At 43.6% G+C, this 21,461-nt stretch overlaps 1 protein-coding gene across 2 annotated transcripts in view; it reads right to left on the minus strand.

The window, feature by feature from the left end:
• Window positions 1-21,461, minus strand: part of IGFBP2 (insulin like growth factor binding protein 2) — a 64,860-nt gene that overhangs the window by 24,637 nt on the left and 18,762 nt on the right. Inside the window, exon 2 of one of the 2 annotated variants that reach the window (XM_051983576.1) lies at window positions 8,189-8,307. In XM_051983576.1, coding sequence (XP_051839536.1) covers window positions 8,189-8,307 — 119 coding nt within the window. Of the gene's footprint in view, window positions 1-7,528; window positions 8,063-8,188; window positions 8,308-21,461 lie in introns of those variants that run through there. The other variant, XM_051983575.1, reaches the window with a different exon arrangement.

Here is a 21,461-nt window from a genome sequence, read left to right on the forward strand (position 1 = left end):
ATGCTCCATTTGTGTGTCTTGTCTCCCCTTTCCATATTCACTTAATGGGCACTCATTGTCATGTAGATCTAGGCACCCGAAATTGTTTGAGATCATTCGATGTTTGAGATCACTCAATAAATTAAACTTACATTTGTATTTCTACTTCTATATTCATATATGCATTCGTGGTGTGTGTGTGTGTGTGTGTGTGTGTGTGTGTGTGTGTGTGTGTGTGTGTAATATATTTGTGTATATGGGGGGGGGGGGCAACTAAGTGGCACGGGGGATAGAACACCAGATCTGGAGTCAAGAAGACTCATCTTCCCGAGTTCAAATCCAGCCTCAGACACTTACTAATTGTGTGATTCTGGGCAAGTCACTTAACCCATTTCCTCATCTATAAAATGAGCTGGAGAAGGAAATGGCAAATCACTGCAGTATCTAGCAAAAAAAAAAAAACAAAAAACAAAAAACAAAAAAACACTTAAATAGATTCATGAAGAACAATAACTATAATATAATAATATTATATTATAATAATATAATATAATAACAATGACTATGTGTATGCTCATTTGTCTACAGCTCACCATAGCTTTGTGAGTTAAATACCATAAAACATCTTCTTCATTTTACAGGTAAAAAAACTGAGGTTCAGAAAGATTAAGTGACTGACCCACAGTCACAAAGCAAATAAAAACCTGAGGTGAGATTTGAACTCAGATCTTCAAGCTCAATACGCTATGCTCTGAGCCAATGATAATACATTTTACCTAACACCTAAATGCGCCTTGATCAAAGAAATAACTCAATAATTCTTCGTTGATATAAAAATCTATTTTCAACTAAATAGTTTCAACTTCTATCTCTCAACAGACAATTGGTACAGGGGGTACAAGAAGGGGCAAATGGTCCCAGCCCACTTAGGCAGATCCCAACCAGTTGTTCCCAGGAGAGACTGGCCACAGCAGGGACCACTATGTATTTGGGATGAGTGCCAGTGGGGAGAGGAATAAAGAAGGAGGGAGCTGGGAGGAAGAGAGGCAGATTTTCATGCAGCCTGACACCCACTGTCTCATCCAGAAATCATTCTTTCCTGTTTTCTTTTTTTTTTTTTTTTTTAATGTCAATGCTTGAATTGCTAGTAATTTTAATGACCAACTTGACACCTCCCTCCTTTTCCCATGGAGCAGAGAGAGACTGTCACTTTGTAATGTGACATACACTTTTAGAAGCGTGGGGTACTACATTGGTGCGTTTTACTTAATTGATTTTCTTTGTTATGAGGTTGGATTCCCTGGATGGGGGTGAAGGGGTAGACATATCTGAAAATGACAAAAAGTATCAATAAGAAAAAGTCAAATAATGATAATAAATGTTAATGACGAAGGTGAAGTCTATGTTATGTTCCCTACCCTTCCTTTTTTGGCATTACTAGCTCCCTATCCCAAGGCCCACATTCTACTCTCTCCAACTCCAAGTAAATTACTTCATTTTCATAAATCACTTTCATTACCTTTGCATATCAAAACTTACCTTTTCAATGAATATCTTTTTAATGGCATCTCTGCTGGATGCCAGTTAGCTAATCTGATTAGCCAGATAAAAGAGCATTGAATGACTATTAGAAAACCTAGTTTAAAAAAAAAAAAAAAGCCTACCTTTGCCATTTTATTACTTTTGTGACCTAGGATAAATTTCTTTACTGTAAAATATAAAGGTTGGGACAGATGGCCTCTGAAATCCTATCAAAATATAGGTGACATAGCATAGAAGTGCTAGCTGGAAGAGCTAATCTTTAATTGCTCTGAGTTTCAGTTTCCTCAACTGCAAAAATGGGGAAAATAACTACTTTACAGAAGTGTTAAGAGGATCAAAAGAATATAACCACGATGTTTGCAAACCTTAAAGAGCTATATAAATATGATCTATTATTATGATTATTAATTATTCGCTCTAGGTTAAAATAGAGAGAGGAAGAATTGATCAGCTCAGGTGCCATCTATAGGGAGTAACTGCCCAAGTTGTTAATACTCTCTCCCTCTAGTTTATGCTTTAAATGTATAGAAGACTATAAGCTTCTTGAGGGGAGGAACTATTTGGTTTTTATCTCTGTATCTTTATTGTACATAGGAGGGAAGGCAATAATAGTCATAATTTCATAATTAATAATAATAATTAAGCACCTTCTACATGCCAAGCACTTTGTTTACTGAATTGGAAAAATGAATAAAACGGAGAAGAAGAGGGACGAGTTTACTTCTAAGTTCCTTTCCAGTACAACAGTAGTATGACAGTAAAGTCATAGACTTTATATTCTCAAATTTCTTCCCAACAACCCCAGTAGTTAGTCACTATCTCTGTTTTACAGATGAGCAAAGTAAGGCTCAGAGGGACATGAAACAAAACCTTCATTTACCTCCCGAGGCTGTCTCAATCCCAAAGCACAGAAGTTTTGACCACCCCAACAGAAGACCTATGTGTTGGGCAAACCTTCGAGCTCTCCTGCTACAATTCACAGGTGGCCTAATCTACCAACCAGGAAAACAGCTGTCTCTGGATTGGAACACAAAGTATCCTAATTGGAGAAATCAGAACTTCTCTGCCCTAAGGCTGTGTAGGCAGGGATGCTCTCCCGGGCCCCAGCCCGGCCCTCGAGTGCACCAAGGCCACACCCTGGCTGTCCTTTCAGCCAAGGAACTCCATGTCTCTCCAGTGGGCAGCAGCCTTCAGCTCCGCCCGCTTCCAACCTGCAGTGGTGAGTCAGGGAGAGCAGCGAGAGAGAGTTCGGGGCGTCCTGTCTGGAAACCCATGATGGGGAGGACAAGGGAGATGGTGGGGGCTGAGGGAGAGAAGAGAAGGGAGTCAGCGTCACTGAGTTCCATTCATTCACATCTTTGAAGTCCTACAAGCTCCAGAAGTCGGTATGCAAATTTATGCAAGATGGGATGTAAAGGAGCATTCTAAGCCAAAAGTCCGGGCGCCTTTTTTTTTTTTTTTTAAAGAAAAGCAAGGCTGCAACCACTGTAAATCAGAACGCTTCCCTTCCCCCCCCCCTTTTTTTATTCTCCCCCAGCAACGGCAGAAGCGAAGGCTGGCCAGGGGACTTTGAATTACTTAGCATTTCTATAGTACCTTTATATCAGCACCGGGCCAGACAGCTACTTCGCTTGGCTCCTCCCCTCAGCATAATCCCCCCCTTTGTACACTGAGGCTGGAGAGAGAGGGAGGGAGGGTGAAATCACCCAGCCAAGCCTGGGGCAAAAAACCCTGGCCCCGAACTCCAAAGCTCTCCCAGACACTTCCTGCCCCACCCCTCCCCCACACACCTAAAGGAGGTGACCCCTCTCCCCTCCCCAGTTTCCCCGAGGGGTACTTTACTTCCTGTCATCTTCCGCAAAGATTACCTTTCCTTTTTCATTCCCTTTCTCTTCCTCTTGACCCCCCCCATTCTTTTTTCCTTGTCTCTATCAAGCCCCCCCCCTCACACACACACCCCTGTTCTTTCTTCTGCTTGAAATCTTTCCCTTTCCACTATCCGCCCATCCTAGTCCATCCTAGCCCATCCCATGAGGTCCCGGTCCAGCCCTGTCCTATCCCAGCCCAACCCAGATCCACGCTATCCCATTCTGTCCTCTTCTTTCAGGCTTGGGATCCGGAAGCAAGCGCCCGCAGCCCCCAGTCCTGGGAACAAAGACAAAGGAACCGAGCACAGAGCCGGAACTGCTGAGTTTTTGCTGCCTGGAAATAAGAGGGTATTTTTAAAATTCTTGCAAGCAACCTGCTCAGAGAGGAATTTAAGCTCCCAGGGTTTGTTCTTCTGAGGGGGCAGGAGAAAGGATGAGCCGGCTTAGAGCTGACAAGTAGTATTCAAGGCTGAACCTTGATGTCTTCCCAAGCTCACAGTCAGTCCTGAGTTAGGAAGTCTTTGGATCCTTCCATTCAGCCCCTTGGGCCTTACTACACTCACAATTAGCGTATATTTCCCCACATACACTCTTTCCCGAGCCCAGCCCCTCCCAAACCCTTCTCTCCCCAGTGTGGTGCATTCCCTGTCCTCTCCACCCACTCTCAACCACTGTTCTTTCTGTCCAAGTGTCCCTTCCAGCCCATTTCCCTCCAGTATTCCTTGCTCCATCTCCAGACTCTGACCAGTGTCCCCACACAGTTTCAGTTTTTCTTTTTCTCTCTAGTATTCATTTTCTCAATCCTGCTTCTAAGGTCTCCCCTAAGATCCGAACTCTCTTCCTTCAAATTCCAACCTCTCTATCCCAGTATCAATTCCCCAACTCCTCTCTCTCCGATATCCTTTCTATACCTTTACCTTTCTTGGCCCAATGTCCCAATAGTCCCAAACGTCTATCCCTCCGGTGTACCTACCAGTCCCAGGCTCTCTCCTATTGTGTCCTATCCCTTCTCTTCAGTGTCCCTAGTTTGTGACAATGGGGATACAATATGACTCTGGGAACACGGAGGAGCCAGTCCCAGCCCCTTCTCTAGTTCCGAACGCTCTATCCCTGCCTCTTCCTTCTTTTCCAGTTTCACACCCGGTTGCTGCCTCTCTCCTCAATCCATCCTGAGATACAGACACCTAGGACCAAAAGGCAATCTCAGGTTGGACCTCAGGGTTAGATGGATGGATGAGAAGGCAGCAGCTGGAGTTCTCTGGCAGAAGGAAGCCCCATAGCCCAGACAGAAAATCCAGAGCGACACTCTTCCCATGAACTCACCCCATTGTCCCTCCTTCCCTTTCCACCCCCATCCTCATCCCCTCCCCCCTTCCTGCTGCAAGAGGGCTGAATAGAATTAGCCTACATCTGTTCCCTTCTCAACACCCTAACTTTTTATGGTATTTGGGGACTGGGAGATTAGTTTCAAGATTGGGGTAAAGGCAATATACCTTATTTTGTAATTAAACATTTAAGAAGCAAAAAAACAAAATACTTAGTACATATCATTAAAACAATTAAATTTCAAATAATTCTTTTCATTCAGAGTCCTTAGTAAAGCTCAACCTGCCAAATGAAAATGTTTAGTTTGTCTAAAAGTGCAATTCATAAACCACAGTGCCTTTACCCCAACTGCAGAGAGCCTGAGAAATGAATGAGTCTGGGGGAAGGACAAGGCGGGGGAGGTGGGGGAGGGGAGAGAAGGGCAGGGCAGGTGTAAAATGGGTAGAAGGATAGGCCTTTAAAAAAGAAAGAATGCAAGAAATACTGTACTATGGAGGGTTCATTTTAATTACTTGAAAGTTGAGGCAAAGAAAAGGGAAGGGGGAGGCATTTCTGCAAAGGATAAGGGGAGAAAGAAAAGGAGGTCCTATGGTTCCTCAGTTAAGATCAAAATGTGTTATAGAAGTAGGAGAAAGATTTCAACTCTGACCCATAATTCCTCTGTAATTCCATTCAGAGAGAGAGCCGGGGAAAAAATATAAAACAATAGAAGGAGGAGGATGGAGTGGGGGAGGGAGGAGTATTGCAAAGAAGGGGAGAGATTGACTGGAAGGAAAGTCTGGGAAAGCAAGCCTGCATGGTCTTATGCTCTTTAAAGTTTGAAACCCTGTTCCCACTCTGTTCTGATGCAGCAGATATGTAGGCACTGCCTAATTTTTTTTTTTTTTTTAGGGGAGAAAAGAATTACAATTTCCTAGACATCTTACTCCAGGTGACTAGGGCAGGTAGCAATATAATAAAATAAAATAAGTAAATCAACCTAACCTGAGCAGGTTGCTGAGCTTCATTGTTTGGGGTGGTTGAGGGCTTTAAAAAAAAAATCACACTTACAGATTGCTTAAATGAGGTTTTAATAATGAAATGGGTTTTCTCTCTAATGAAGGAAGATAATGACTTGGAAAATGTTTCCCTCCCACCATCACTTAAAAAAAAAAAAGTTATGAGTTACTTTCATCTTTTGAATGAAGCTTCAAGGACTTTCCCAGTTGAACAATAAATGTAAATTGTTTGAGACTTAATTGCACCTCTCAGATTCCTGAAATGTGGGCAGAGGCACAAAGCCATAGATTGGAATAGATAAGAATTGGGGGAGTCTAGAAGATGGCATTAGAAATCACATAGATCAGTATTCTTCCTTTTTTCAATATATGGAAACTGAGGTTTGAAACGGTGAGGTCATTTATTCCCAAGGTCACATACCAAATTAAGCATGGTGAACATTAGAATAAAAGTCTTCAGACTGTGATCTGAAGATCTTTTTGCTATGCCACATGGCCTCCCTGAAATATGCCTAAAAGCTAATCTGCACCCTCCCCCACCCCCACAGAGTATACATGCTATTCTGCCATCTGGAAGGGAGGGACTTTTATTAAAAAGTTAGATTGGTCCTCCCTACTGTCCCCACCACCTCCCAAGAGTGTTCACCCAATTATCCAGAACACGAATGTTCGTTGTCTTCCCTAAGAGCAGCATTTCTCTCTCCCACTTAAATGTTTCCTCCTTTCTATGCTTCCAACATTGTAGGAAGTATCCTCCCTGTTCCCTCCCAAAATAGAAGTCTTGCCTTTTTTAAAAAGCGATTCTCCCTCCAAAATAATAGCCATGTCTTTTTCTTCCTATCTCTATCATCTAAATCTATTAACTAGTAAGCACTTTTTCATCTTACCAAATAATGGAAATAGGGCCCTGGTGAGCGGAAAGGACTTTTCCAAGGTCACACAAGTAAATAGCTGTAAGCAGACATCAAGTCTTTTGACTCCAAACCCAGGGCTCTTGCTACTACAACAGTGGTAAATAGTAAGCGTTCTTGCTTTCCTTCATCTAGGCAGGACATTGAGCAAAGCGTACTTTCTAGTGGACAGAGCACCCGACTCTGAAAACCTTTAAAAGTGAGAAAACCTTTAAAAGCGTAAGGAGCACCTTTGTCCCCATTCAACATCCCTTCCAAAGGAGGTAGGCAAGAATCTTTCCTCCACCCACACAAGCAGTGTATTTAAGGTCCTTCCTCGGATCCAAGAAGGTTCTTTATTTCCAAATTATATCCCAATTTCTCTCTGCACCACTCCCCACATGAAGAGGATAACTCTTCCTTGTCCTTCCCGCGCCCCCCCCCATATTTCCCTCAAATAATAAAGTTTGTGTGTGTGTGTGTTTTCATGGATAGTTAGATTGAAAGGCGTTTTTACGAGTCCGACACCTTCACTGTACAGATAAGAAAACTAAGGATGCGATCAAATAATTTGTCTAAAAGTAACTAACCCAGGTTAGGATTATATTGTAAAAACCCTTACTCTTTCCGCGTCTTTACCAAATGAAATATTTGGAAAGCACTTACCTGGCACATAGTAGGTTCTGTATACGTACTCATTCCCTCCCTTTGCCTTTATTCTGCCATTCCCCTAGCCATCCACCCTCCCACCTAAAAAGAGTTTTAAGTGCCCTCGTCCTAACCAAAATTTATCTTTGGAAATCGTGGCTCTTTTTCTCCCACCTCCCATCCCAATTCTCTCCACAAGAGTAGAATGGCAGCCCCTCAATGCCCTCAAGTTTCCCACTGCAAAATAGTTGTCTGCACAGCCTCCTCCTTCCGTTACCTGCAACCTGCTCCTGGCTGGTGCCATATTCGGTGTCCCGTCGCTTGGCGCAAGTACCCTCGCCCTGAACCAGCGCTTGGAGGGGCAGCTCAGAGCCCGGGTTTGGGTAGCAGCGGAGCCCTTGGGCGCAGCGAGGGGTGTAGACACCGCACGCTTCGCCCTCCAGCCGGGCGCAGACCGGACAGCAGCCGCAGCCCGGTTCCCGGACCAGTTCGGTGCAGGGCAGGACTGCGGCGGCGGCGGCAGAGGCGGCAGCTGGGGGCACCGCTGGCTGCGCAGCTGGCCCTGCTGCTGGAGGAGCGCAAGCGGCCAGGCGCTCCGGGGTGCACGGGGGGCAGCGGAACAGCACCTCGGCTAGGGCCCCGTGGCTCCCTCCTCCAGCCAGCAGCGAAGGCAGCAGAGGTAGCAGCAGCAGCAACGCGGGGCCACTCAGCCTCGGCAGCATGTTGGCAATTGTGACAACGAGGGCGGGGTGGAGGCAGGTGGCAACCTCCGGAGCTCTAGAGCCGCCTCCTTCTGGTCCTTCTCCTCCCCACCGGGTGCTGCCGGGTCCTAAAGGGCCTCTTTTCTCCCCGCCCCCCGAACTTCTCCCCTCCCCCTTTTGGAGACCACCCCCTCTTCACCAGTGTTATGCGAACCGACCCAGAAGCGCTCACGTACCTCGCACCACCATCAAGCCCCAATCTCCTTCTGCCCTCCACCTATGCAGCTTCTTTGTCCACGTCTTTTGTCTCTTCCATTCTCTGCCCTCGCCTTGTCTACTTCTCTCTGTGTCTTCCCTATGGGTCAATACCAAAAGGACATAGATCGGGAAAGAGAATCGGGAATGGCTATAGATCGTCTTCGAGAAGACCCAAATCTGCCATTCCTTCTCGTTTCAAAAACTCCACTCTCAACACAGTTCTCCGACACAAATCTGGAAGCTGCCTCTAGCTTCCAAATAAATCTAAACTCACGCCCTTTTAGGATGCCCCTCTCTCCGCAGTCCCTCGAGCTGGACAGGCGGGAAAGTGACTCTTGGACCCTACCCTAAATCTTCAGTACGGAATGAGCCAACTTTATCTCGCTAAGCCCCTCCATAATGGCCTCACACTTTTAGGGTCCCCATCTCTCCACAGTTTCTCGAGCTGGATGGGCGGGAAAGTTACTCTTGGACCCTACCCTGAGTTTTCAATACGGAATGAAATAACTTTATCCCCCTAAGTCCTTCCATAATAGCACTCACATCCTTTTAGGGTTCCCCTCTCTCGGCAGTTTCTCGAACTGGATGGGCGGGAAAGTTATTGGACCCTACTCTGAATCTTCAGAAACTATCTCGCTACGCCCCTCCATAATGGCACTCGCACACTTTTAGGGTCCCCCTCTCTCCGCAGTTTCTCGAGCCGGAGAGGCGGGAAAGTTATTGGATGTTACCCAGAATTTTCAGTACGGAATAAGCTAACTTTATCTCGCTAAGCCCCTCCATAATATGCTCACAGTCTTTTAGGGTCTCCCTCTTTCCGCAATTTCTCTAGCTGGAGAGGCGGGAAAGTTATTGGACCCTACCCTGAATTTTCAGTACGGAATGAGCTAACTTTATCTCGCTAAGTCCCTCCATAATGGCCTCATATTTTAGGGTCCCCCTCTCTCGGCAGTTTCTCGAGCTGGATAAGCAAGAAAGTTGCTCTTGGACCCTACCCTGAATTTTCAGTACGGAATGAGCTAACTTTATCTCGCTAAGCTCCTCCATAATGTGCTCACACTCTTTTAGGGTGCCTTTCTCTCGGCATTTTCTCGAGCTGGATGGGCGGGAAAGTTATTGGACCCTACCCTGAATTTTCAGTACGGAATGAGCTAACTTTATCTCGCTAAGCCCCTCCATAACGTGCTCACACCCTTTTAGGGTCCCCCTTTTCCCGCAATTTCTCGAGCTGGAGAGGCGGGAAAGTTATTGGACCCTACCTGAATTTTCAGTACGGAATGAGCTAACTTTATCCCCCTAAGCCCCTCCATAACGTGCTCACACCCTTTTAAGGTGCCCCTCTCTCGGCAGTTTCTCGAGCTGGAGAGGCGGGAAAATTATTGGACCTTATCCTGAATCTTCAGAAACTTTATCTCGCTATGCCCTTCCGTAATGTGTTCCCACTCTTTTAGGGTCCCCCTCTTTACGCAATTTCTCGAGCTGGAGAGGCGGGAAAGTTATTGGACCCTACCTTGAATCTTCAGTAGGGAATGAGCTAACTTTCTCGCTAAGTCCCTCCATAATGGCCTCATACTTTTAGGGTCCCCCTCTCTCAGTAGTTTCTCGAGCTGGATGGGCAGGAAAGTTACTCTTGGATACTGCCCTGAATCTTCAGTGCGGAATGAGCTAATTTTATCCCCCTAAGCCCCTCCATATTGTGCTCACATCCTTTTAGGGTCCCCCTCTCTCAGTAGTTTCTCGAGCTGGAAGGGCGGGAAAGTTACTCTTGGACGCTACTCTGAATTTTCAGTACGGAATGAGCTAACTTCAGTCTCCTACGCCCCTCCATAATGTGCTCACACTCTTTTAGGGTGCCTCTCTCGGCATTTTCTCGAGCTGGATAAACAAGAAAGTTATTGGACCCTACCCTGAATTTTCAGTACGGAATGAGCTCATTTTATCTCGCTAAGCCTCTCCATAATGTGCTCACACTCTTTTAGGGTCCCCCTCTTTCCGCAATTTCTCGAGCTGGAGAGGCGGGAAAGTTATTGGACCCTACATTAAATTTTCAGTACGGAATGAGCTAACTTTATCCCCCTAAGCCCCTCCATAACATGCTTACACTCTTTTAGGGTGCCTCTCTCGGCATTTTCTCGGGCTGGATGGGCGGGAAAGTTATTGGACCCTACCCTGAATTTTCAGTACGGAATGAGCTAACTTTATCTCGCTAAGCCCCTCCATAATGTGCACACATCCTTTTAGGGTTCCCCTCTCTCAGCAGTTTCTCGAGCTGGATGGGTGGGAAAGTTACTCTTGGACCCTACCCTGAATCTTAAGCCCCTCCATAATGTGCTCACACTCTTTTAAGGTGCCTCTCTCTCGGCATTTTCTCGAGCTGGATAAGCAAGAAAGTTATTGGACCCTACCCTGAATTTTCAGTACGGAATGAACTAACTTTATCCCCCTAAGCCCCTCCATTATGTGCTTACACTCTTTTAGGGTGCCTCTCTCGGCATTTTCTCGAGCTGGATGGGCGGGAAAGTTATTGGACCCTACCCTGAATTTTCAGTACGGAATGAGCTAACTTTATCTCGCTAAGCCCCTCCATAATGTGCACACATCCTTTTAGGGTTCCCCTCTCTCAGCAGTTTCTCGAGCTGGATGGGCGGGAAAGTTACTCTTGGACCCTACCCTGAATTTTCAGTACGGAATGAACTAACTTTATCCCCCTAAGCCCCTCCATTATGTGCTTACACTCTTTTAGGGTGCCTCTCTCTCGGCATTTTCTCGAGCTGGATGGGCGGGAAAGTTACTCTTGGACCCTACCCTGAATCTTTAGGACGGAATGAGCTAACTTTACTCCCTAAGCCCCTCCATAATGTGCACACTTCCTTTTAGGGTTCCCCTCTCTCAGCAGTTTCTCGAGCTGGATGGGCGGGAAAGTTACTCTTGGACCCTACCCTGAATCTTTAGGACGGAATGAGCTAACTTTACTCCCTAAGCCCCTCCATAATGTGCTCACACTCTTTTAAGGTGCCTCTCTCTCGGCATTTTCTCGAGCTGGATAAGCAAGAAAGTTATTGGACCCTACCCTGAATTTTCAGTACGGAATGAACTAACTTTATCCCCCTAAGCCCCTCCATTATGTGCTTACACTCTTTTAGGGTGCCTCTCTCTCGGCATTTTCTCGAGCTGGATAAGCAAGAAAGTTATTGGACCCTACCCTGAATTTTCAGTACGGAATGAACTAACTTTATCCCCCTAAGCCCCTCCATTATGTGCTTACACTCTTTTAGGGTGCCTCTCTCTCGGCATTTTCTCGAGCTGGATGGGCGGGAAAGTTATTGGACCCTACCCTGAATTTTCAGTACGGAATGAGCTCATTTTATCTCGCTAAGCCCCTTCATAATGTGCTCACACCCTTTTAGGGTTCCCCTCTCTCGGCAGTTTCTCGAGCTGGAGAGGCGGGAAAGTTATTGGATCCTACCCTGAATCTTCAGAAACTTTATCTCGCTAAGCCCCTCCATAATGGCACTCACACCCTTTAAGGGCTCCCCTCTCTCGGCATTTTCTCGAGTTGGATAAGCAAGAAAGTTACTCTTGGACCCTACCCTGAATTTTCAGTACGGAATGAGCTAATTTTATCTCGCTAAGCCCCTCCATAATGTGCTCACACTCTTTTAGGGTCCCCCTCTTTCCGCAATTTCTCGAGCTGGAGAGGCGGGAAAGTTATTGGACCCTACACTGAATTTTCAGTACGGAATGAGCTAACTTTATCCCCCTAAGCCCCTCCATAATGCGCTTACACTCTTTTAGGGTGCCTCTCTCTCGGCATTTTTTCGAGCTGGATAAGCAAGAATTATTGGACCCTACCCTGAATTTTCAGTACGGAATGAGCTCATTTTATCTCGCTAAGCCTCTCCATAATGTGTTCACACTCTTTTAGGGTCCCCCTCTTTCCGCAATTTCTCGAGCTGGAGAGGCGGGAAAGTTATTGGACCCTACACTGAATTTTCAGTACGGAATGAGCTAACTTTATCCCCCTAAGCCCCTCCATAATGTGCTTACACTCTTTTAGGGTGCCTTTCTCTCGGCATTTTCTCGGGCTGGATGGACGGGAAAGTTATTAGACCCTACCCTGAATTTTCAGTACGGAATGAGCTAACGTTATCTCGCTAAGCCTCTCCAAAATGTGCTCACACTCTTTTAGGGTCTCCCTCTTTCCGCAATTTCTCTAGCTGGAGAGGCGGGAAAGTTATTGGACCCTACGCTGAATCTTCAGTACGGAATGAGCTAACTTTATTTCATTAAGTCCCTCCATAACGGCCTCATACTTTTAGGGTCCCCCTCTCTCGGCAGTTTCTCGAGTTGGATAAGCAAGAAAGTTACTCTTGGACCCTACCCTGAATCTTTAGTACGGAATGAGCTAACTTTATCTCTCTAAGCCCCTCCATAATGTGCTCACACTCTTTTAGGGTGCCTCTCTTTCGGCATTTTTTCGAGCTGGATAGACGGGAAAGTTATTGGACCCTACCCTGAATTTTCAATACGGAATAAGTCTTGCTAAGCCCCTCCATAATGTGCTCACACCCTTTTAAGGTCCCCCTCTCTCAGCAGTTTCTAGAGCTGGATAGGCGGGAAAGTTATTGGACCCTACCCAGAATTTTCAGTACGGGATGAGGTAATTTTTATCTCGCTAAGCCCCTCCATAATGGCACTCACGCCCTTTTAGGGTTTCCTTCTCTCGGCATTTTTTCGAGCTGGATGGGCGGGAAAGTTATTCTTGGACCCTACCATGAATCTTCAGTACGGAATGAGCAAACTTCAGCCCCCTAAGCCCCTCCATAATGTGCTCACACCCTTTTAGGGTTCCTCTCTCTCGGCAGTTTCTCGAGCTGGAGAGGCGGGAAAGTTATTGGATCCTACTCTGAATCTTCAGAAACTTTATCTCGCTAAGCCCCTCCATAATGGCACTCACATACTTTTAGGGTTCCCCTCTCTAGGCAGTTTCTCCAGCTGGATGGGCGGGAAAGTTACTTATTCTTGGACCCTACCCTGAATCTTCAGTACGGAATGAGCTAACTTTATCTCGCTAAGCCCCTCCATAATGTGCTTACACTCTTTTAGGGTCCCCCTCTCTCAACAATTTCTCGAGCTGGATGCGCGCGAAAGTTATTGGACGCTACCCTGAATTTTCAGTACGGAATGAACTAACTTTATCCCCCTAAGCCCCTCCATAATGTGCTTACACTCTTTTAGGATCCCCCTCTTTCTGCAGCTTCTCGAGCTGGATGGCGGGAAAGTTATTGGACCCTGCCCTGAATCTTCTGTACTAAATGAGCTAACTTTATCTTGCTAAGCCCCTCTATAATGGCCTCACACTCTTTTAGGGTCCCCCTCTTTCCGCAATTTCTCGAGCTGGATGGGCGGGAAAGTTATTGGACCCTACCCTGAATTTTCAATAAGGAATGAGTCTCGCTAAGCCCCTCCATAATGTGCTCAAACCCTTTTAAGGTCCCCCTCTCTCAGCAGTTTCTAGAGCTGGATAGGCGGGAAAGTTACTCTTGGACTCTACCCAGAATTTTCAGTACGGGATGAGGTAATTTTTATCTCACTAAGCCCCTCCATATTGGCACTCACGCCCTTTTAGGGTCCCTCTCTCTCGGCATTTTCTTGAGTTGGATGGGCGGGAAAGACTCTTGGACCCTACCCTGAATCTTCAGTACGGAATGAGATAACTTTACCCCCTAAGCCCCTCCATATTGTGCTCACACTCTTTTAGGGTACTTTTCTCTCGGCATTTTCTCGAGCTGGATGGGCGGGAAAGTTATTGGACCCTACCCTGAATCTTCAGTACGGAATGAGCTAACTTCAGCCCCCTAAACCCCTCCATAATGTGCTCACACTCTTTTAGGGTCCCCCTCTTTCCGCAGTTTCTCGAGCTGGATGGGCGAGAAAGTTATTAGACCCTACCCTGAATTTTCAATAAGGAATGAGTCTCGCTAAGCCCCTCCATAATGTGCTCACATCCTTTTAAGGTCCCGCTCTCTCGGCAGTTTCTAGAGTTGGATAGGCGGGAAAGTTATTGGACCCTACCCAGAATTTTCAGTACGGGATGAGGTAATTTTTATCTCGTTAAGCCCCTCCATAATGGCACTCACGCCCTTTTAGGGTCCCCCTCTCTCGGCATTTTCTCGAACTAGATGGGCAGGCAAGACTCTTGGACCCTACCCTGAATCTTTAGTACGGAATGAGCTAACTTTATCCCCTAAGCCCCTTCATAATGTGCTCACACTCTTTTAGGGTCTCTCTCTCTCCCAAGTTTCTCGAGCTGGATGGGCGGGAAAGTTATTGGACCCTACCCTGAATTTTCAGTACGGAATGAGCTAACTTTATCCCCCTAAGCCCTTCCATAATGTGCTCACACCCTTTTAAGGTCCCCCTCTCTCGGCAGTTTCTCGAGCTGGATAAGCAAGAAAGTTATTGGACGCCACCCTGAATTTTCAGTACGGAATGAGCTAACTTTATATCCCCTAAGTCCCTCCATAATGTGCTCACACTCTTTTAGGGTCTCTCTCTCGGCAGTTTCTCGAGCTGGAAGGGCGGGAAAATTACTCTTGGATACGACCCTGAATTTTCAGTACGGAATGAGCTAACTTCAGCCTCCTAAGCCCCTCCATAATGTGCTCACACTCTTTTAGGGTCCCCCTCTCTCGGCAGTTTCTCGAACTGGATGGGCGGGAAAGTTACTCTTGGACCCTACCCTGAATCTTCAGTACGGAATGAGCTAATTTTATCTCTCTAAGTCCCTCCATAATGGCCTCACACTTTTAGGGTCCCCCTCTCTCCGCAGTTTCTCGAGCTGGATAAGCAAGAAAGTTACTCTTGAAACATACTGAATCTTCAGTACGAAATGAGTTAACTTTATCCCGCCAAGCCCCTGCATAATGACACCGCCAAGGACCGCCATGTGTTTTAAACTTTTACAATCCATGAAATGGAAGTTCCTGGAGGGAAGAATTTGTTTTTGTTTTTGTTTTTTTCTTTTACTTGTACTTCTAGCGTCAAGTATAGAACCTGGCACATAGTAGGTGCTTAACCAACACTCGTTGGATTTTCATGAATTCTGATAGTTCCTGACACACTTCTGCTCTCCACCGCGGTCATGCAGGGAGATTTTTCGCGGTAAAAGAACTATGTCCTGCTCCCTTTCTTTATGTGGTATTTGGTACTCCTTTGGTTTAATTAAACAGAATCGTTCCCCCATTCCAATGGGCAGTTTCCCCTCAGTGCTCCCAAATTCAGAAGTCATTGGTGTCGGATTATAGACTCCAGAGACCACAGCACTGGAAAAGGTCCTTGAGAGGTCATCTCATTCTACCAGGTGTAAGAGAAAGCCCAAGGGATCTGTCGTTTACAACTCCCCCCAAAACCCAACAATAGCAGATGGACAAGGGTTGTCTCCATTCATTGTACACTTTGATTTATGGAATCATCCCTCCTACTCTCCTTCCAGGCAAGGCTCCTGCTTAATTACCTCTCAGACTCCCTGGGAATGGCTCAAACAAAGACCCTTGTCAAGAATTCCTATTCTTAGCTCTAATATCTGGAGATCCATTAAACTGCTCACTACCTAGGTTTAATATCGAAGTGCCCTACAACTGCTCGTTTCCCCGTTAAGATCCCTTGCCTTTGTAAGGTTAAGTTGTGTGTCTCCAACCTCAATCACAACAGCACCTTTTCCCCGCACCCCCCCCCAAAAAAAAAACTAACAAGATCCGGACCCATATAGAGGTTTAAGACATTGTCCAATAGTCTGTTTTGCTCCAATGAAAGAACAAAGGGGGGAGGGGGGGAGAGAAGGCGGGAAAAATGAGACTTTTTCATGAACATAATATTTAGAGATAGATAGAAGGGATTTTAATTATCGAGTTCATTTTGTAGGTGATCAAAATGAGACAATGTCAGGATTTTGTCCTTCGGGGCTAACATTCTATTTACATCATCCTAATCTCTTGACTAGACAGCTTTCTGGATATTATTTTGTCCACCTTTTCAAAAAAGCTATTAGTCTTGATCCTAGATTCCCAGAAATGGGAGTAGAGGTAAAGAACCAGTTCATGTTTGCACTGGACTCATAATCAAAAACGTGGGTGGATACAGCTCTCAGCTTGTTTTTTTTAATAATTATAAAATATTGGGGAAACTCCTCAGCTTCAACATCTGTGAGCTGAGTATAGCATTCTTTGGTCCTAACAACCTCACCGGTCATAGAGATCAGTATAATAATGCGAGTAAGCTGCTTTGTAAATCCAAAATACTACATATAAGCAAACTATACTGATGGACCTGAGCAGTTTTCCAAAATCCCTGCTCACTAACTTTGTTCATATTCAAGAGATTAACTTCAGTCCCCATCTTGTGTTCTCATTTCAGAAAAGTACCGCGTTAGGCTACATGTAAGGTCTTATAACAGAGGTTTGGTTTTGTTTTTTAAATCAGTTTCACAAGGAGAAGATGAGGAAGATAAAAACAACTGTTGGGAGAAGGTTGGGAGTCTAAAAGCAGTGGGGGGAGAATTAGTGAACTGCAAACTCATTGTAAGTCAATAGTGAGATGGGGAGACCAAAAGAGCTAGGAAAATCACATGTTGAACTAACAGAGATTCAGTTTTCCATTAATAAAGAGATAATAGTCTACCAGTACTCTGCCTGCTTAGATACCATCTAGCACAACGTGTTTAAGTCTAGGAACCAATTTAAGAAAGAGATTGTTAGACTGGACGGTATCCACAGAAAGGCAACCATGATAGTAAAGGACCACATGAGGATCGGTCAAAAGAAATGGGATTTGTTTAGCTCAAAGAAGAAGAGAAGAGGAGGAGGAGACATGACAGCTGTTATCAAAGATGTGAAGGGTTGTGGAGGGGGGACGGTGGGGGAGAGAGGGGGGAGAGATTAGATTTGTTCTGTTTAGCCCCAAAGGGCATAACTAGTAATAACTGGTGGAAGTTGTAAAATGGCAGATTTCGGCTTGGTTTCAGGAAAATTAAAGCTCTTCAGCCGTAATGGGATTGTTTTCAATCGAGAGATCTTGAGGCAAAGGCAGGAAGACCAGTTGTGGGAGAGTTTCTTTTTCAACTAGGACATAGGGCCACTGAGGTTCTTTCTGAAGATTCCCTCTTTAGTTCTTCTGCTTTTTGCTTACTTGAGGATCTCGTGATTCTTGTCTAAAAAATATTTTCCAAAGTCAAATTGCAACTGAAAGTCCATTTAAAAGAACAACTTGCTTAGATTGTCTGCGCCTTCCATCTAGTCACTCTCTCTGCCTTTTCCTTAGAAAATAATGAAGGACAAAAGTTCAGGGGAGAAAGGGATAAAATGAGAGTATGCTGGGGGTGATTCCACTTTCCTGCCCTCCTTTCTCTTCTCCTACCTGGTATTTGGAACCTACTTCCACTGATTTCTTCCCCAGTCCCTAATATCCAGAGGGACATAAAGTCAAGGGGAGCTAAAGTTCATTAGCCCAGCAATGTTTTGAGCCAATGCCCTGATTGAAAATTTCTTTGCTGAACACTGAGGAGCATCACAGCATGAGATCTAAGTTTAAAAATAAAAATGCAGGCACATACACATATCTGAGATGCTGGGGAAGAAACGTGGCCACCTCTTGATTATATTCCAGGCATTTTGCCAACATTTTTATCTCATCTTCATCATCTTTGTTGTCAAAATGTTTTTAACAAGCACCTATTTGCATGTGGACCAGGGCCAGGTTTTATAGGGAGTGATTTAGAAAGATACGGATCCTGCTTTCTAGGGGCTTGCTGGATTAAATCAGGTAGATGTGGTGTGGCCAGACATATAGAGGGCACAGAAAGAATATTCTGTGTATGACTGTATAAAAAGAATGTTTGACTATTTTATTCAAACAATCCTCTTTGTTAGAACACCCCCTTAAAAGTGTCAATGTATCTTAAGAGTTCTGGAATGAGCACAGAAGTAAGCTTAGAAGTCAAAGACAGGAGAATCAAAAATTTGCATGGTGTAATAAAAAGATTGAGATTAACAACCCTGGGTTCAAACCTTAAGCCTGGCGTCAAGAAGAAGGTGTTCAAATCCAGTCTTATATCTCCGAGCTGTGTAATGAGAGGCAAGTCATTTAACCTCTAATTGTCTGACCCCAAAAAAAAATCCTCTAGAGAAGAAAATGGCAAACTATTCCAGTATCTTTCCCCAGAAAACAACTTTGAGATACCATTTCACCACCTATCAGATTGGCTAACACAATAGAAAGGGAAAATGAGAAATGTTGGGGAGACTGCGGAAAAATTAAGATACTGATACAATGTTGGTGGAACTGTGAACTGATCCAGCCAATTTGGAGAGCAATCTGGAATTATGTTCAAAAAAGTATAAAACTATGTATATACCCTTTGATCCATCAATACCACTATTATGTTTATTTCCTAAGGCAAACAGTAAAAAAGGAAATAACTTATGTTTTTATATTTATTTATTTATGTTTATACCAGATTTTTTTGTGGGGAAAAAAGTTGGAAATTGAGAGGATGCCAATCAATTGAGGAATGGCTAAACAGACTGTGGTATGTGATTATGATGGAATACTATTGAGCTAAAAGAAATGGTGAACTGTTTCCTTTTAGAAAAACATGGACGAACTTTCATGAAATTATGAAGAGTGAAATGAGCAGAATTGAAAGAATATTATATACAGCAACAGGAATATTGTATAAAAAGTAAATGTGAATGACTAAGCTATTCTAAGAGATATGAATATTCAAATCAACTACAAAGGACATATAAAGGAATATGCTAGCTACCTCTAGAGAAAGAACTGATATGTTGAAATATATATTGAATTGTTTCATATATATGTATGTATGTGTGTGTGTGTGTGTATATATATATGTATATATCTGTCAAATGTTGGCCTTCTCTAGTATAGGATCGGGAGAAAAGGAAAGAAACAGCTTGGAACTGAAATGTAACTTTACAGAGGGTAATGAGCTATAAGGTATATTGCATTAGTAGAATTGGGCACTAGATGGCGCAGTGGATAAAGCGTCAAGCTTGGAGTCAGGAAGGCTCATCTTCAAGAGTTCAAATCCATCTTCAGACATTTACTAACTTTGTGACAACCTGGGCAAGGCACTTCATCCTGTCTGTCTCAGTTTCCTCATCTGTAAAATGAGGCGGAGAAAAAAAATGGCAAACCATTCCGGTCTCTTTGCCAATAAAATCCCAAATGGGACAAATCATTTACCTTTCCTGAGACACAAAATTTCATTTGTAAAATGAGGTGTTTTGAACTAAATACTTTCTGGGGACTAAGTAAAAGACCAAGAGGAAAAGTGATAAATATCATAATAGAATTCAAGTCAACAAATATGTTTTAAACACTTTCCTACTTAAAAGGCACAGTTTTAAGAATGGGATACCATTATATTTGTAAATACAAATATATACATATATGTACACATATTTATGTATAAATTCATATTTTGTAAACATGTATATATTTATATAAAATATAGTTTATAATGTAAATAAGTGTTATATAAAATCTATGTTATACAATCTATATTTTGTATATAATCTATATACATAGATTTTATATGTTCTCTATATTTTTATATATAATCTATATTTGTAATGTATTTTGTATTTTATAAATCTCTATTTTGTAAACATGCATATACCTATGTAAAACATATTTGCAAAATATATATAATAAATATATTTATATATGTAAAAACAGTGTCTACCTAAAAGAATTTTATCTTGTGGGGAACGGTTCTCAGGAAGAAGGGAATAGGGACGGGGAAGCAACATGTGCAGAGATGAGTAAAAACGAAGAATGTACAAAGTTATAAGGGTGGGGGAGGGATTAATCAGGAAAAGCTTTTTCTATAGGAGGCAGAGTCTGGAGCTAAACCTTGAAAACAGCCAATTCAGAAATGAAGATCAAACAAATTCAAGGATATCCTGTACAAAGATGTGGAGACAGGAGATAGAATCTATTGTACAGAGAACAAACAAGTAAGAGTGGTCTGGTTAGAACATAGTGTGAATGAGGGAAACTAAGAGAAAGTGAGTCCACAAAAACTGACTTGGAGGGCTTTGAGTATCAATCAAGTATAAGGGTTTGTAATTTATCCTGAAGGTACTAGAATCCCCTGAAGCTACATGAACTAAGGGAAATGACTTGATCAGCCCTAATAACTCAGGAGCATCAGTTTGGCATCTATGAGAAAGTTGAGTTGGAGAGAGACAGGAAGACCCATTGGGAGGATGCTAGTCTAGTACAGAATTGGTAAGTGCTTGGACAAAGGGTTCAATAACTAGAGAGAAGGGGATATGTTTGAGGTATTTGAAGTATAATAGGGTCTCTCCAATAAAATCCCATTCCTGGGAATATGAGAAGTAGATTTTCATTGTAGCCAATTTATGGTCAGCCTGTTTTTTCATGTATATAACTGCTCCCCAGTTCAGAACATGCAAAGGTCTTCTGTAACTACTTTCTATCTGCTTATTGAATTGTGAATAAAATCCTTTTTTTTATTAGCTTCTGAGCCAGAACTAAGTGTGTATTAAAAAAAAAAAAAAAAAAAAAAAAAGACTAATCTGGCAAGGGAATGCATGCTATAAGCCTCTGGGTGGGAAGAGACCTTGAGCCCTTATCTCCTACCCCAGACCTCCATGTGGCTCAGAACACATGACCTGCTGTTTTCTTGCCTTTTTTGTTTGTTCTTTCTGTTCTATCTCATGAATGAGTATTGGGAGAAGAAAAAAAGCCAGGCCATGGCCTTGAACTTCAAAAGATTAGCCGAGGGTCAGGTTCTGAAGTCTATACTATAATTTGCCATTGGGCAAACCCATTGGTAAGTGAGACCCTAAAGCAATCTGCTTAATCAGGAGAATATTGTACACAGTAATAGCAAGATTGTATGATGATCAAAGTTGATAAACTTAGCTCCTCTCAGCAATACAGTGATCCAAGACAATTCTAATAGACGTGCTATACACATCCAGAGAAAGAACCTATAGAGACTAAATTTGGATCGAAGCATACTATTTTCACATTTTTGTTGGGTTTTTTCCCTCACGGCTTTCTCCTTTTGTTCTGATTTTTTTTTTCATAACCAACTAATATAGAAATATGTTTTAAATGATTATACATTATAACCTATATCAAATTGTTATCTCTGGAAGGGAGAGGTAGAAAAAGAAGAAGAAAATTGTAACTCAA

Source organism: Antechinus flavipes, chromosome 3, assembly GCF_016432865.1.
Source record: "Antechinus flavipes isolate AdamAnt ecotype Samford, QLD, Australia chromosome 3, AdamAnt_v2, whole genome shotgun sequence".
In the NCBI taxonomy this organism is placed as follows: domain Eukaryota; kingdom Metazoa; phylum Chordata; class Mammalia; order Dasyuromorphia; family Dasyuridae; genus Antechinus; species Antechinus flavipes.